This window comes from Oncorhynchus clarkii, chromosome 4 (genome assembly GCF_045791955.1).
Source record: "Oncorhynchus clarkii lewisi isolate Uvic-CL-2024 chromosome 4, UVic_Ocla_1.0, whole genome shotgun sequence".
Taxonomy (NCBI): Eukaryota; Metazoa; Chordata; class Actinopteri; order Salmoniformes; family Salmonidae; genus Oncorhynchus; species Oncorhynchus clarkii.
The window spans coordinates 23,913,687-23,927,885 of record NC_092150.1 but is presented as its reverse complement, the minus strand read 5'-3'; the positions used below and the strand labels follow the sequence as shown (position 1 = coordinate 23,927,885).

The 14,199-nt window shown below is 41.4% G+C and overlaps 1 protein-coding gene across 1 annotated transcript; it reads left to right on the top strand.

Annotated features, from left to right (window-relative positions):
• The first annotated feature begins 7,799 nt into the window (after positions 1–7,799).
• On the top strand, positions 7,800–13,616 carry LOC139406620 (torsin-1A-like). The gene is made up of 6 exons (XM_071149414.1): positions 7,800–8,090; positions 8,478–8,600; positions 8,705–8,970; positions 9,265–9,440; positions 9,577–9,701; positions 9,918–13,616. The coding sequence occupies exons 1-6, from the start codon at positions 7,925–7,927 to the stop codon at positions 10,163–10,165; spliced, it is 1,104 nt and encodes a 367-aa protein (XP_071005515.1). The 5' UTR covers positions 7,800–7,924; the 3' UTR covers positions 10,166–13,616.
• The last annotated feature ends 583 nt before the right edge of the window (positions 13,617–14,199 follow it).

Genomic DNA, 14,199 nt, shown 5'->3' with positions numbered 1-14,199 from the left:
TTAATAAACCACTCAAATAAAGTCATTTGATTCCAGATCAAACTTCAGATTTGAAAAAATACATTCAAAAATTTCATGTAGCTAACGTAAACTTAAATGAAAGCACTTTGTACTTAAAGACTAAGTAAAAACGAATGAAAGTTGTGCCAATGCGCAAACGTCTTCCAAGTAATGTGTTAGGGGTGGCGTCTTGGCAACTAGCTGTAACTTGACTAGCTACAGCTGATTTGCTAGCATACAGTGGGCGTAAATTGAAGACATGCGATTGACTGAAACATAAGCATCCGCGCTACCGATGGCTTAACACGTCCAAGAGTCCATTGACTGACGTGTTGGAGTTGCGTGAATTTGGTATCAGGATAAATATAATTAGTCACAGACTAAAAAAAAAAAACGTATGTAATACATGGCAAATGCAACGGTCGTGTATACGGGCTCACTAATACCACGCAGAACAGAACGTATGTAAACAGTTACACTGTGGACATGTTCCAACCCGTCATTTGGCCTTTCAGAGGCTGGGCGTGGTTTAAATTTGCTCAGCCTAATCGCAGGCGAGTCTCCGTCGTGTAGATTCCTACTGTTCTGGTATCGCAGCCTAGTTATAACAGTTGCCCAGTTTCGGCTATTGTGGTGTTCAGTATTTTTCCATCTCAGTTAAACCTCAATGACCACTCCTCCCTATGCCTGCTTAACCACAACTTTGTAAGATACAGCAAGTCACCATGTGCTCAATGTTACGTACAAACACAAGGACAAAACATCTGCTGGGCTGTTAGCTACAGTTTTGCAACACGCCGGTCACACCATGTTACACACACAGGCAAGCAGTTTAATCTCATGATGCACAAATGCAGATACTTCACACAGCCAATTTCGGATAATATTTAATCATATGGTAATAGTTCATGTAAAATACAGAATCCCACAAGAGAGGGTGGTTAACTTGCAGCCTTAGTAAAATACAACTGGGGTAACCGTATCTAACCCATTACAATTTACATGGGCGTGAGTAGCTAGCTCATTTACATACTGCAGATTTTCCCGCAAAATGGCGGTTAGCTTGCTGCAATGTGTTTGGGCTCCCTAGTGGCTGTTTAAGGCACTGTAACTGCATCGTTGCTAGAGGCGTCACTACACACCAATGATCGGTTCCAGGCTGTATCTCAACTGGCCATTATTGGGAGTCCATAGAGCGGCGCACAATTGGCCCAGCGTTAGGGATTGACCGGAGTAGGCCGTCATTGTAAATTTAAAAAAAGATTGACTTCCCTGGTTAAAATACAAATTGAGCAATAAAGATTATGCACGTGCCATAAATAGTAGCTAGTTTAGCTAATCACTCAATACCGCACATCAGATCACAGGACATTTGTTTACTCGATGAGCAGACTAATAGCCTTCGCATTAATTAATGTACTGCGTTTTACTTAACGCTAGAACCGAAATTACTTGACAATCGTGTTGAACAGACCCATTACCAGGCTGACATTGCCATTATATTGAGTGACGGGACAATGCAGGGTTGAATTTGGCCCATGGGTGGCACTAACAGCCGGCCAAAGTGTTCTGAGCCCCCCCCCCCCCTCTTTTTATTGTTAAATAATTATATTTTATATTTTCCATTTAATAATCTTTGAATCTACCTTTATCCCATGACGCTTGAAGTTGTTCCACACTGATTTTAACAAGTTTTGAACATCAAAGATGATGGGGAGTTTGTGGTCTTCAACTGTGATGCAGTGTGCACCATCGGTGTGTTCCTCAGCATTTAGACTTGCCCCAAGGAGTTTCATAGACTTCATATTACAGGGTGACTGGTCACACACAACATTGATGACCTGTCGCATTTAAAGTAATTACTGTAAATTCCAAATATATAGGAGGGATGAAACTGGACTATTGTGTATAGACATTGTTACTTAGTCAGTCCTATGATTTTTAGTCTCTTTATTGCCTCAGCCACAATATCAGCAGTCTCTTGGGCTGGCGTTGCCGATTTAGCCAGGAAATAGCCAAATGCCTGCGTGGGAGATGTCAACAAGGCAGGGGTAAGTAAATGAAGTGTCTTGAGAGTGGAATTTTAGGAATGTTAAACTGTAGTCATGTATTGTCTGACAGCTCAGTCACATAATTACCTGTTTCCATTTCGAAGTGACACTCCTAACCATAACAACCATTGCCTGATTGGCAACATCTCACTTGATGGTTAAGCTGTCAATGACGTCAATCACAGAGAACCTCCGCCCTTTCTTATTTCTCTGCACACTGCACTGTAGTTTGAAGAAGTCCTTTTAGATGTGGAGGTAGCGACTCCATGGCCTCCAACATTGGATCCTGTTTTGTTCTACAAATTTATAAAGAGGATAAATGCATGATGAAATCACCCTAATTGTATAACCAATCCTAATGCTGTCTATTAGAAGTCAACATGTGTTATTCCAGTCTATAAGACGACGGTATACTTGGTTTTGATGGCTTTTAGTCTTGCGGATTTTGACAGCTTATTTTCCAGGAGCCGTATTCTCTTAAAAACGAAACATCTGTTTTGTTATTTTTGTTTCAATGTGTGAACAATTAATCACTGTGGGTGTATTATTATTATTATTATTATTATTATTATACTATAGACTTCCTTCAATTGGATGATGGCCTCCTCCTGCATGGCATCTGTGTTACACGCTGCTTGCTTTGACACCTGAGCTTCCTGTATGCTCATAAGGACGCCTTCTTCTGTCACCTGAGCCGCCTCCTGTATGCTTGTGAGGATGCCTCCTGCCACCTCTGTCACCTAACAGACCACCTCCTGCAGACCACCTGAACTAAATTCAGCATCTGCTGCTTCCTCTGCTGGAGCTGGGTCTACGCTCTCCTTCGCTCTCCTTCACTCTCTTGTTCTCTCGGTCTGTCTCACCTAAAACTCCTACATCTGCTTCCCTGTCCTCTCCTTCAAAAATAGAACATTCAAGACTTTAAACCTGTTGTATTAATATAAAACAATAATGATGCATCTTTAATCGCTACGTATTTTGTAGTTGGCTCACTTCTATTTCTACAACGCTGTGCATCTGTTGCAGATTGAGGGGGTGGATTCATGCAATTTATTCTGGTAGGTACTGTCTCGGAGGACAGCGTCTTCTGTGAACCTTGTTGAAAGAGACATTTTTACCAGAAAAGGATTTACTGAAATGTATTTTTATTGACAAAGTTAGTAGCTGTCCCTTAATCAGAATAAAACTCTTCAAAGTGCTCCTCTCACACAGAACAACCCCCTTTCTTCACGTCCTCAAAGGACTTCTGCAGACGGATGTCCCTACGCCTGATGTTTCTCAGCCATCTCTTCCACCTGAGTAATTGCAAAAGTGTTTAAGGTTTAATCTCACATTTTATGAATTCAAATTCTTTTGGAATGACAGGCTTTACTTTACTGACTGTATTGTCCCCATGGGGGCATTTTGTTGCAGTGTCATGTACATGTTTAAATACAAAACAAATTGACAATGCAACTTTCATAAGAGTTACATACCAATAAAAAGAGACTAACCTGCTGGCCCTACTGAGTCGATAGGAACATTAGCCTGAGCTATTTAGGAGGTATATCACACCTGGCACAAATTATTGTCTAGTTCTGTTTTTCCTGCTGAGGGGTGTCCTATACCTGTGCCCAGAGGGGAGTATTTCAAATTCTGGGTACATGGGGTAGCTTGGGTCTAAAATGATTTTGTGAGCCTTGTGGGTGTTGGTTTTGGGGATGACCAGTGAAATATACCTGCTGGAGCGCATGCTACGGGTGGGTGTTGCTATGGTGACCAGTGAGCTGAGATAAGGCGGGGCTTTACCTAGCAAAGACTTATAGAAGACCTTGAGCTAGTGGGTTTGGCGATGAATATGAAGCGAGGGCCAGCCAACGAGAGCATAAAGGTCACAGTGGTGGGTAGTATATGGGGCTTTGGTGACAAAACGGACGGCACTGCAATAGACTGCATCCAATTTGCTGAGTAGTGTTGGAGGCTATTTTGTAAATGACATCGCCGAAGTCGAGGATCGGCAGGGGTAGGATAGTCAGTACTATACTGACAGAGTATAGTACAGTCAACATTAAAAGTGTTTTGAGAAAGTACAGTCTCTGTTGACTTTTTGTAGATCTGGTCTGTACATTTACTCCACTGAAGCTTATTGTCCAAGAGGACACCCAGGTATTTGTATTTCTCTACAATCTCTGATAGATGTTGCAGAGGTAGGTGTTGTACACTTCCTGAAGTCTATGCACATTACTTTGGTCTTGTTGGTATTGAGAACCAAGTGTGATTTGTCACGCCACTCTACAAAGTCATGTAGGACAGGGCCATGGTGTTCCTCGTCATCATGCAACAGGCTAATCAAGGCAGTGTCAACAGCGAACTTAATGAGGTGTGTCAGGATGGGAACTAGTACAACTATTAGTGTACAGGACTGGGGACAGAACACATCCCTGAGGAGAGTCTGTGTTGGTGGTGCGTATGTCCGATAAGTGGGGACCTATTTTGACCCGTTGTGACCGCTGGCTCAGGAAGTCCAACAGCCACAAAACCAGCCCCCAATTTAAGGAGAAGTCCCGAATGAGTCTCTGTGCCAGAATGTAAGGCTGGATTGTGTTGAAGGCAGAAGAAAAGTCAACAAACAAAACCCTGACATGCACCCTGTAGATATCTAGACCATGTTGAGAGTAAGAATGGCATCATCAACTCCTCTGCTGGGCTGATGGGAAAACTGAAACGGTTCAAGGAGCTTCTGGGTGGTGCTGAGAAGATGACTTTTCTCAAGGCATTTCATTACGAAGGATGTCAAGGCTACAGGGCAGTAGTCATTCAGCACAGAGGGATTATATGCTTTAGGAATGGTATAATTATTGAGGTTTTCCACAATACTGGCACGTGTTGCTGGTCGAGTGAGAATTGGAAAATGTCTGTAAAAAAACAGCCAATTGTTCAGCACAGTGCTTTAACACATGTCCACTTTTGTCTGGGCCTGGGCTTGTGTGCGTTACACCCCCTGAACTACTTCAAAACATCAGCCTGTTTAACAACAAACATTTGTAATGATGCTTCTATTTGTTTTACTTCCGACACAAAGTTGTCTGATTTCAAATCTTGAGAAAACATTCAGTTCAGTTGCCATGTTCTGGCCCTCATGTCTCCCAAGGTCAGCACTGGTTTTTCCCCTGCCTATATGGGGGGCACTAGCTATGGATGTAATCCCTTGCCAGGCCACCCTTGAGTTTCCTGAGGAGAGGCTCCTCTCCACCCTTTGCTTGTATGCCTCCTTGTCCACCAGTAGCTGTCTTTTGATCTCACGTTAGACAGGCTTTAAAAGATGTACAACACCCTCAGCATAAACTGCCTTCCTATTAAGTAGTGATTTTAGATTTTTTTTGATACCCAAGGATTATTGTTAGGGAAGATTTTATAGGTTTTAGTAGGCACAACAGACTCAACACAGACATTTACATAGTCTGAAACAACATCTGAGTTCATCAAGATCAGAGCTGCTGTCCTCAAATACCTCCCACACAGTACAGTCAAAACACCCCTGGAGAAGAGTGATACTGTTGTCCTTAAAGATCTGGACAGTTTTAACTGTGGGTTTCTCCCTCTCCTGGAGCCGATAGTAGGTTGGCCTGAGGTAGACAACATTGTGGTCTAATGTCCCCAGGGGAGGTCTGGTGGTGGCAGAGAATGCATTTGCTATTGTCCCGTAGCACAGATCAAGTCTATTTTTCCTAGTGTGAAATTTGACAGCTTGACCAGCTTGACCAGCTTTCCCCCTCAGTGACTGGGCATTGATCAGCAAGGTGGTAGGTAAGGGGAGTTGGTTCTTCAATTTTTAAAATCTGTCTGATTCCCCAGCATTTGGGTTTGTAATCCACTCGCAGACAATTGGGGATTAGATGGGCCATTGGGATATCCATCGCGTTTGTGTTTAAATTGCATTATAGTACCAACTCCCTACTGTATTGGATTCCGCTGCCAGCAGCATTTTCATAATTTCGTCCCTTTGTAGCGGGTACAGTGAGGGGGGAAAGTATTTGATCCCCTGCTGATTTTGTACGTTTGCCCACTGACAAAGAAATGATCCGTTTAATTGAATGGTAGGTGTATTTGAACAGTGAGAGAGAAGAACAACAAAAAAATCCAGAAAAGCGCATGTCAAAAATGTTAAATTGATTTGCATTTTAATGATCACTGTATGTACACAATCAACAAGATCAGTCCAACACCCCACCACTGTAAATCCATCGTTGGCAGATTGTTTGTAAAGTAAGTGTACAAAACTTAGTTTTGTGTGTTTAAACATAAAAGAATGCCACACCAAACATCTCACACATTGCGGGATGCAACAGAGCCACGCCCCCTGGTTTGTTTTCCATTTTATGAAAATATGACAGATTCTTCTCTGGAGCCTTGCAAGAGTAGCTTCTACCCTTTCAAGGAGCAGAAGAGGCCTTAGCAGTTTCTGGGAATCTACAACATCAGTTGTGTTTTAACCTCTTATCTGGGACTCCCAGCCATTAATCTTAATGTTTGTACAGTCGGCGTTACTCTGGACCTTTATCTCTTTTGACGAACATATCAAGACTGTTTCAAGGACAGCTTTTTTCCATCTACGCAACATTGCAAAAATCAGAAACTTTCTGTCCAAAAATTATGCAGAAAAATTGGGACAAAAGGCCACTCTAAAATGTGTAGTTTTGTCACAGCACAATGTCACTGTCTTAAATTGAGGGAGAGTGCAATTGGCATGCTGACTGCAGGAATGCCCACTGAGCTGTTGCCAGATAAATGTAATGTTAATTTCTCTTACACAAACTGCTTCCAAAGTCGTTCTCGAGACCCAATTGGTCTCACCACCGCAGACGACATGTGGGCCAGCGGTTTGCAGATAATTTAAAGTGCCCCACTTTGGTGGTATGGGCAGGCATAAGCTATGAACGCAATTGCATTTGATCGATGGCAATTTGATTGAACAGATACCGTGACAAGTTCGATGCCTTATCTATTTTTATCTATATGTGTGTGTAACAGTATTACTTTAGACCGTCCCCTCGCCCGAACCAGGGACCCCTCGCCCGAACCAGGCACACATCAACAACAATCACCCACGAAGCATCGTTACCCATCGCTCCACAAAAGCTGCGGCCCTTGCAGAGCAAGGGGAACCACTACTTCAAGGTCTCAGAGCAAGTGACGTCACCGATTGCTGACTAGCTAGCGGTTTCACATCTGTTACATGTGAATCTGACCAACAGGTGCATGTGTTTTCCCAGTCATGTGAAATCAATAGATCAGAACATAATGCATTTATTTCAATTTACGTTCCTAATATTAACTCAGTAAAATCTTTGAAATTGTTGCGTTCATATTTTTGGTTCAGTATACCCCATGAGCTTCAACCCAATCAGAAACTCAATATCCTTGGTTTAGTCGTTTGTACATGTAAATAATTGCCTCAAAGGTTAACACTATAATTTTTACCATGGATGATCCATCCTTGCATGGCTCAGTCTATGAATTTGAGTGTTTATATTTTTACAGCCCCATCCCTCAATTTAACGGGACGGTTGAGTTATCAAATGTATGGGAGGGCTGTGAACATGCATAGTATATATTAACACATGATGATACTTGTACAATATATATAAACATGCATTACTGTACTGTCTTTGCATTGTACAATTGTTTTGGACTGACTGGAGCGTGCATGGCTTATCAGGGTGAATCTTCGTGACTCACAATTTGTAAGGATATGACGTCGCAATCTGGAGAGCGTTTCCTGTGTTTTACCATGAATACATTTTTCAGGACTGCCTGCTTGCATCGTAGGCCGGTGGAGAGGTAGAATCAAAGATCGCCGCTTTCTGATAACCGCAAATATACGAATATCACTGATGTTCCTCTACCAACTGTTGCCCTTCCTTTGGGCTGTGTCTGCAAATGCAGATTTCTTTCAATTTGACACTATTTCAAATGCATCTACGTATTATTTCAATTATATTTATTGTAATATATGGGAAGGGGAGTGTCAACCTAATCAAGATGATACGACTCTGCAAGGTGAGGTATTTTTTATTTCCCTGAAAGGTGTTTTTTTTTTCTTTTCATTAGAAATATTAACATTGGGAGACAGTTCTCTCGACAGTCTGGGGTGTAGTTAGGATCAGAAACACCTGCACTGGAGCTTGTAGTTATCACTGTCCACATTTTCGCGTGGTATAAATTCGTTTTTACATAGGTCTATTTCTATTACAATGTAGAGACGGTGAGCAACAATGATTAGAAAATGCAGAGGAAAAAGCTTATTTATTTATGAACCAGTGATTTATGAGCCAGCTTTTTCCTTGCACAACTTGTATTGAGCAGAAATGATAGTGTTGTTAAATTTATTGCAACAGCTATGTGTATAACTGTATTCACTGAATTACATTTGTGTGCTCTTTTCAGTACCTACGAGGGACCTGTGGGCAGGATTTCCTCAGGACTACATCAGTTTGCTGTCACAGTGGTATTGCAGCCTGGGACAGTGCTGTGAATCAGGGGATTGTCGGATAACAAATAATATTACAGGTATGAAGTCATATTGAGCAGATATTATCATTCATGTATATTCCACCAGCATGTCATTTTTGTGTAGTCCTCATTATCTCTGGATTTGATGTTATTTCCACCAGGTTTGGCTAGTGATCTACAGCTAAAGCTTCACGGGCAGCACCTTGCCCAATCAGTGGTTTTGAAGGCTGTGCAGGGCTTCGTCAGTAACCCTGAATCCAATAAGCCATTGACCCTCTCCTTTCATGGCTGGTCTGGCACCGGCAAGAACTTTGTGGCCCGGATTGTAGCTGACAACATGTACCGGGATGGAGTGAAGAGCGAGTGTGTGCGTCTTTTCATTGCCCCATTCCACTTCCCCCATGCCAGACTGGTGGACACGTACAAGGTGAGCCTAGCTGGCACAGACTTGACTCCTCTCTGCCAGGAACATGTGCAGAACAGAACTACTTTATGTTGTCAATATCACTGTCACTATTTGAAAATGATAATGCCACAATTGATTCGATGACACAACTTGATCTAGACCAGAGTAGGAGTTTAAAAATATAAGTCGAAATTCAGCAAATTATAATAACATGTAGAGGAATACATGTGCATTTTAATATCTTGAATATATTGCACACCAAATATGGGAGAGAGAGGAGATATTTTTGTGCTCACCATAGAGCTCTTTTTCCAGGGCCAGCTCAGAGAAGCTATCCGGGACATGGTGCTTCGTTGCCCACAAACACTTTTCATCTTTGATGAGGCTGAGAAACTGCATCCGGGCCTTATAGATGCCATCAAGCCCTATATGGACCATTATGACAATGTGGATGGGGTCAGCTACAGGAGAGCTGTCTTCTTATTCCTCAGGTTAGCCATACATACCTTACCAATTCTTGCAAGGACTTTTCCACTAACTCATGTAAGGAAACTTAACTGTCCAGGTCATGGCTAAATGTCTCTGAGATTTTCCTATCACTAAGATGTTTTGTAATATTTCCTTTAGTAATATTGGTGGGACAACCATCAACGATGTGGCCTTGGACTTTTGGCACTCAGGGCAGAACAGAGAGGACATTGGGATGGAGGACTTGGAACACCGGCTTCGTGCTGAAGCTATGGAATCTCAAGGTAGTGGCTTTACAGCAGTGGCTTTACAATCACTCACACAAATTTCAGCATATACTGTATGTTTTCACAGGCAAGATTGAAGATGCTACACTACACTGTGAACACACAAGCTCCGTTTTCAAACAGACAGATTAGAAACGGCTTAATATTTTGAATTCCGTAACATTTAAGTGCAACATGTTCAATTGTGGATTTACCTATTTGTCTGCTTTCCAGGAGGCTTTGCACAGAGTGAGCTGATGTCAGGCCATCTTATTGACTTCTTTGTGCCCTTCCTACCTCTGGAGTACCGTCATGTCAAGCTCTGTGCCCGTGATGCCTATGCAGCGCGGGGTCTGGAGCCAGACGAGGGAACGCTGGACGAAGTGGCAAAGGCCATGCTATATGTACCCAAGGAGGAGAGGCTGTTCTCTGCCCAAGGCTGCAAATCCATACCACAGAGGATCAATTTCTTCCTCCCCTAAACAGACTAATGCAACCCAGAAAACACACAGTATTTTAGCAAAAACAAAAAAGTATGATGACATATTGAACATTGTTGCAGTGTGGTGTTTCCACGCCTCACCCTACACTGCCAAGAATGCAAGCATAGGGCATCTGTCTCTTGTAAGATTATATCTGATCCAAATAAGAGATTTTACTAGTGTTCATTTTCCACTTTGATTTTTCCCTGCTCATTAGACTACTTATGCACTGATTTTTAGGTCAAGCTCAGGTCAACTCTGTAGTATTAGTATTTGCATGTTTATATTTATAGTGCATTCGGAAAGTATTCAGACCCCTTGACTTTTTCCACATTTTGTTACAGCCTTATTCTAAAATTTATTAAATTGCCCCCCCCCCATTAATCAACACACAATACAACATAATAACAAAGCAAAATGTTTTTATTTTAGCAAAAAAATTAACTGAAATTACATTTACGTAAGTATTCAGACCCTTTACTCAGTACTTTGTTGAAGCACCTTTGGCAGCGATTACAGCCTTGAGTCTTCTTGGGTATGATGCTACAAGCTTGGCACATCTGTATTTGGGGAGCTTCTCCCATTCTTCTCTTTAGATCCTCTCAAGCTCTGTCAGGTTGGATGGGGAGCGTCGCTGCACAGCTATTTTCAGGTCTCCAGAGATGTTCGATCGGGTTCTAGTCCAGGCTCTGGCTGGGCCACTCAAGGACATTCAGAGACCTGTCCCGAAGCCACTCCTGCGTTGTCTTGGCTGTGTGCTTAGGGTCGTTGTCCTGTTGGAAGGTGAACCTTTGCCCCAGTCTAAGATTCTTCGCGCTCTGGAGCAGGTTTTCATCAAGGATCTCTCTGTACTTTGCTCCGTTCATCATTCCCTAAATCCTGACAAGTCTCCCAGTCCCTGCCGCTGAAAAACATCCCCACAGCATGATGCTGCCACCACCATGCTTCACCGTAGGGATGGTGCCAGGTTTCCTCCAGATGTGACGCTTTGCATTCAGGCCAAAGAGTTCAATCTTGGTTTTATCCGACCAGAGAATCTAGTTTCTCATGGTCTGAGAGTCTTTTAGGCAAACTCCAAGCGGGCTGTCATGTGACTTTTATTGATGAGTGGCTTCTGTCTGGCAACTCTACCATAAAGGCCTGATTGGTGGAGTGCTGCAGAGATGGTTGTCCTACTGGAAGGTACTCCCATCTCCAGAGAGAAACTCAGGAGCGTTGTCAGAGTGAGGTTTTTGCTTTGACATGCACTGTCAACTGTGGGACCTGATATAGACCGGTGTGTGTGTGCCTGTCCAAATCATGTCCAATCAATTGAATTTACCACAGGTGGACTCCAAGCAAGTTGTAGAAACAGCTCAAGGATGATCAATGGAAATAGGATGCACCTGAGCTCAATTTCGAGTCTCAGCAAAGGTTGAGTACTTATGTAAATCCATTTTTTAAAATTACACTTTATATCTAATAATACATTTGCAAACATTTCTAAAAACGGTTTCCCCTTTGTTATTATGGGGTATTGTGTGTGGATTGATGAGGAATAATTTTTTTTTTTTTAAATACATTTTAGAATAAGGCTGTAACGTAACAAAATGTGGAGAAAGGGAAGGGGTCTGAATACTTTCCGAATACACTGTATGTTTAGTTGGCACTGAGGAAAAATGACAACTATCTGCTTAAGCAGTGGCTGGCACTTCCAATGCAAAGGAGGGAATACTGTATATTACAGTAAACTAGGTCAAATATAATTCATACATTTTCTTAGGGGCATTTTTAATGATTATTCTGGAATTGTTTATAGATTACTTGTTTTACATGTGGACTAAATATTTCCAGGTTTGATTTTATTAATTTCACCTTTTATTTAACCAGGTAGGCCAGTTGAGAACAAGTTCTCATTTACAACTGCGACCTGACCAAGATAAAGCATAGCAGTGCGACACAAACAACACAGAGTTACATATAAACAAACAGTCAATAACACAAAGGAAAATAAAATATGTACATTGTGTGCAAATGTAGAAAATATATACGAAGAAAGAAACTATATATACAAGGGACGGGACAAGCAAAACATCCCATTGCTACGCCATTACAAACAGTATGACATCATTTTAAATAATTTGGAACCTACTGAATAACTACAATTCAGGTTAGAAGAAAGTAGTATAAGTGTGCAGGAGTACAGGCAGTCACTTATGTTGTTGAAATGTTTACTGAACTAAATGGTCTTGAGTATTCCAAACATTTTCCCCCTACAATTATCTTTATCTTGAATTATTGAATGTTGCATTTCCTTAAGTTTAGTATTCCAATAATGCTTTGAAATGTTTTTTTGTTGTCCAATGGAATGTGTTATAAAAATAGCCCATTGTGAAGATTAAAATGAGCAAGTATGTATTCTGAACAAAAATATAATGCAACAATTTCAACAATTTTACTGAGTTACAGTTCATATAAGGAAATCACTTGGAAGCCAGGCCCACTCACTTGGGAGGCCTACCCAATCAGAATTCGTTTTTCCCTGCAAAAGGGCTTTATTACAGACATAAATAATCCTCAATTTCATCAGCTGTCCTGGTGGCTCTTCTCAGATGAACCCACAGGTGAAGAAGCCAGGTGTGGAGGTCCTGGGCTGGCGTGTTTACATGTGATCTGTGGTTGTCAGGCCAGTTAGACTTATTACCAAATACTATTATGGTAGAGAAATTAACATTAAATTCTCTGGCAACAGCTCTGGTTGACATTCCTGCAGTAATCATGCCAATTGCGCTCTTTTAAAACTTGAGACATCTGTGGCATTGTATTGTGGGACAAAACTGCACATTTTAGAGTGGCCTTTTAATGTCCCAGCACAAGGTTTCATCTGCTTCCTGATATGCTACACCTGTCAGGTGGATGGATTATCTTGGCAAAGGAGAAATGCTCACTGACAGGGATGTAAACAGATTTATGCACAAATTTGACAGAAATAAGCTTTTTGTGCATATGAAACATTTCGAGGATCTTTTATTTCAGGTCATGAAACATGGGACCAACACTTTAAATGTTCTGTTTATATTTTTGTTCAGTATACATATCAACAAGTCTTTATAAATGTTTGATTGTCTGTGCTTTGCTGTGTTATGACATCTGCCTGTTTTCCATCAATGTAAAAATGTATTATTAGCATATTCACTGCACAGCTTTTGTTTCATAAGGAACTGTGAGGCTGCATTCTGAATATATTCTGTCTATGATATGGCTTATAATGTTTTGCCCGTCTCCATACGTTTTTGCTGTTTAATGACCCCTGTCCATATCATTGTGTGCAATAACAAAGGTATTATGGTCAGTGTCCTAGTGTCACTCAGACCAGGCAATCAGGAAAATGGCTGCTGAAGAAAGGGAATGTGTGCTGTCCCAGAGGAATGGAATTTATGTCATTTTAGACAAATAAAACATCCTTGATAAATGTGTCTATTTTACTGTTCAGTGTAAAAACCTGCATAATCAGTTTATTATTTCAGTTCAGTTGGTTACCTAATATATGGACCACTATTACGGAACAAAAATATAAGCGCATCATGGAACAATTTAAATGATTTTACTGAGTTAAAGTTCATATAAGTAAATCAGTCAATTGAAATACATTCATTAGGCCCTAATCTATGGATTTCACATGAATGGGCAGGGGCGCAGCCATTGGTGGATAGGTTTACCCACTTGGGATTCAGTGTAACAAAGCTGCACGTTTAAGAGTGGGCTTTTATTGCACCCAGCTCAAGGTTCACCTGTGTAATGATTGTGCTGTTTAATCAACTTCTTGATATGCCATACTTGTCAGTTGGATGGATTATCTTGGCAAATGAGAAACACTCACTTTTTATTTCAACTTTATTTAACTAGGCAAGTCAATTAAGAACATTCTTTTTTACAATGATTGCCTACCCCCGCTGGGCCAATTGTGCACCGCCCTATGGGACACCCATTCAGTTGTGATACAGCCCTGAATCGAACCAGGGTCTGTAGTGACACATCTAGCACTGATATGCACT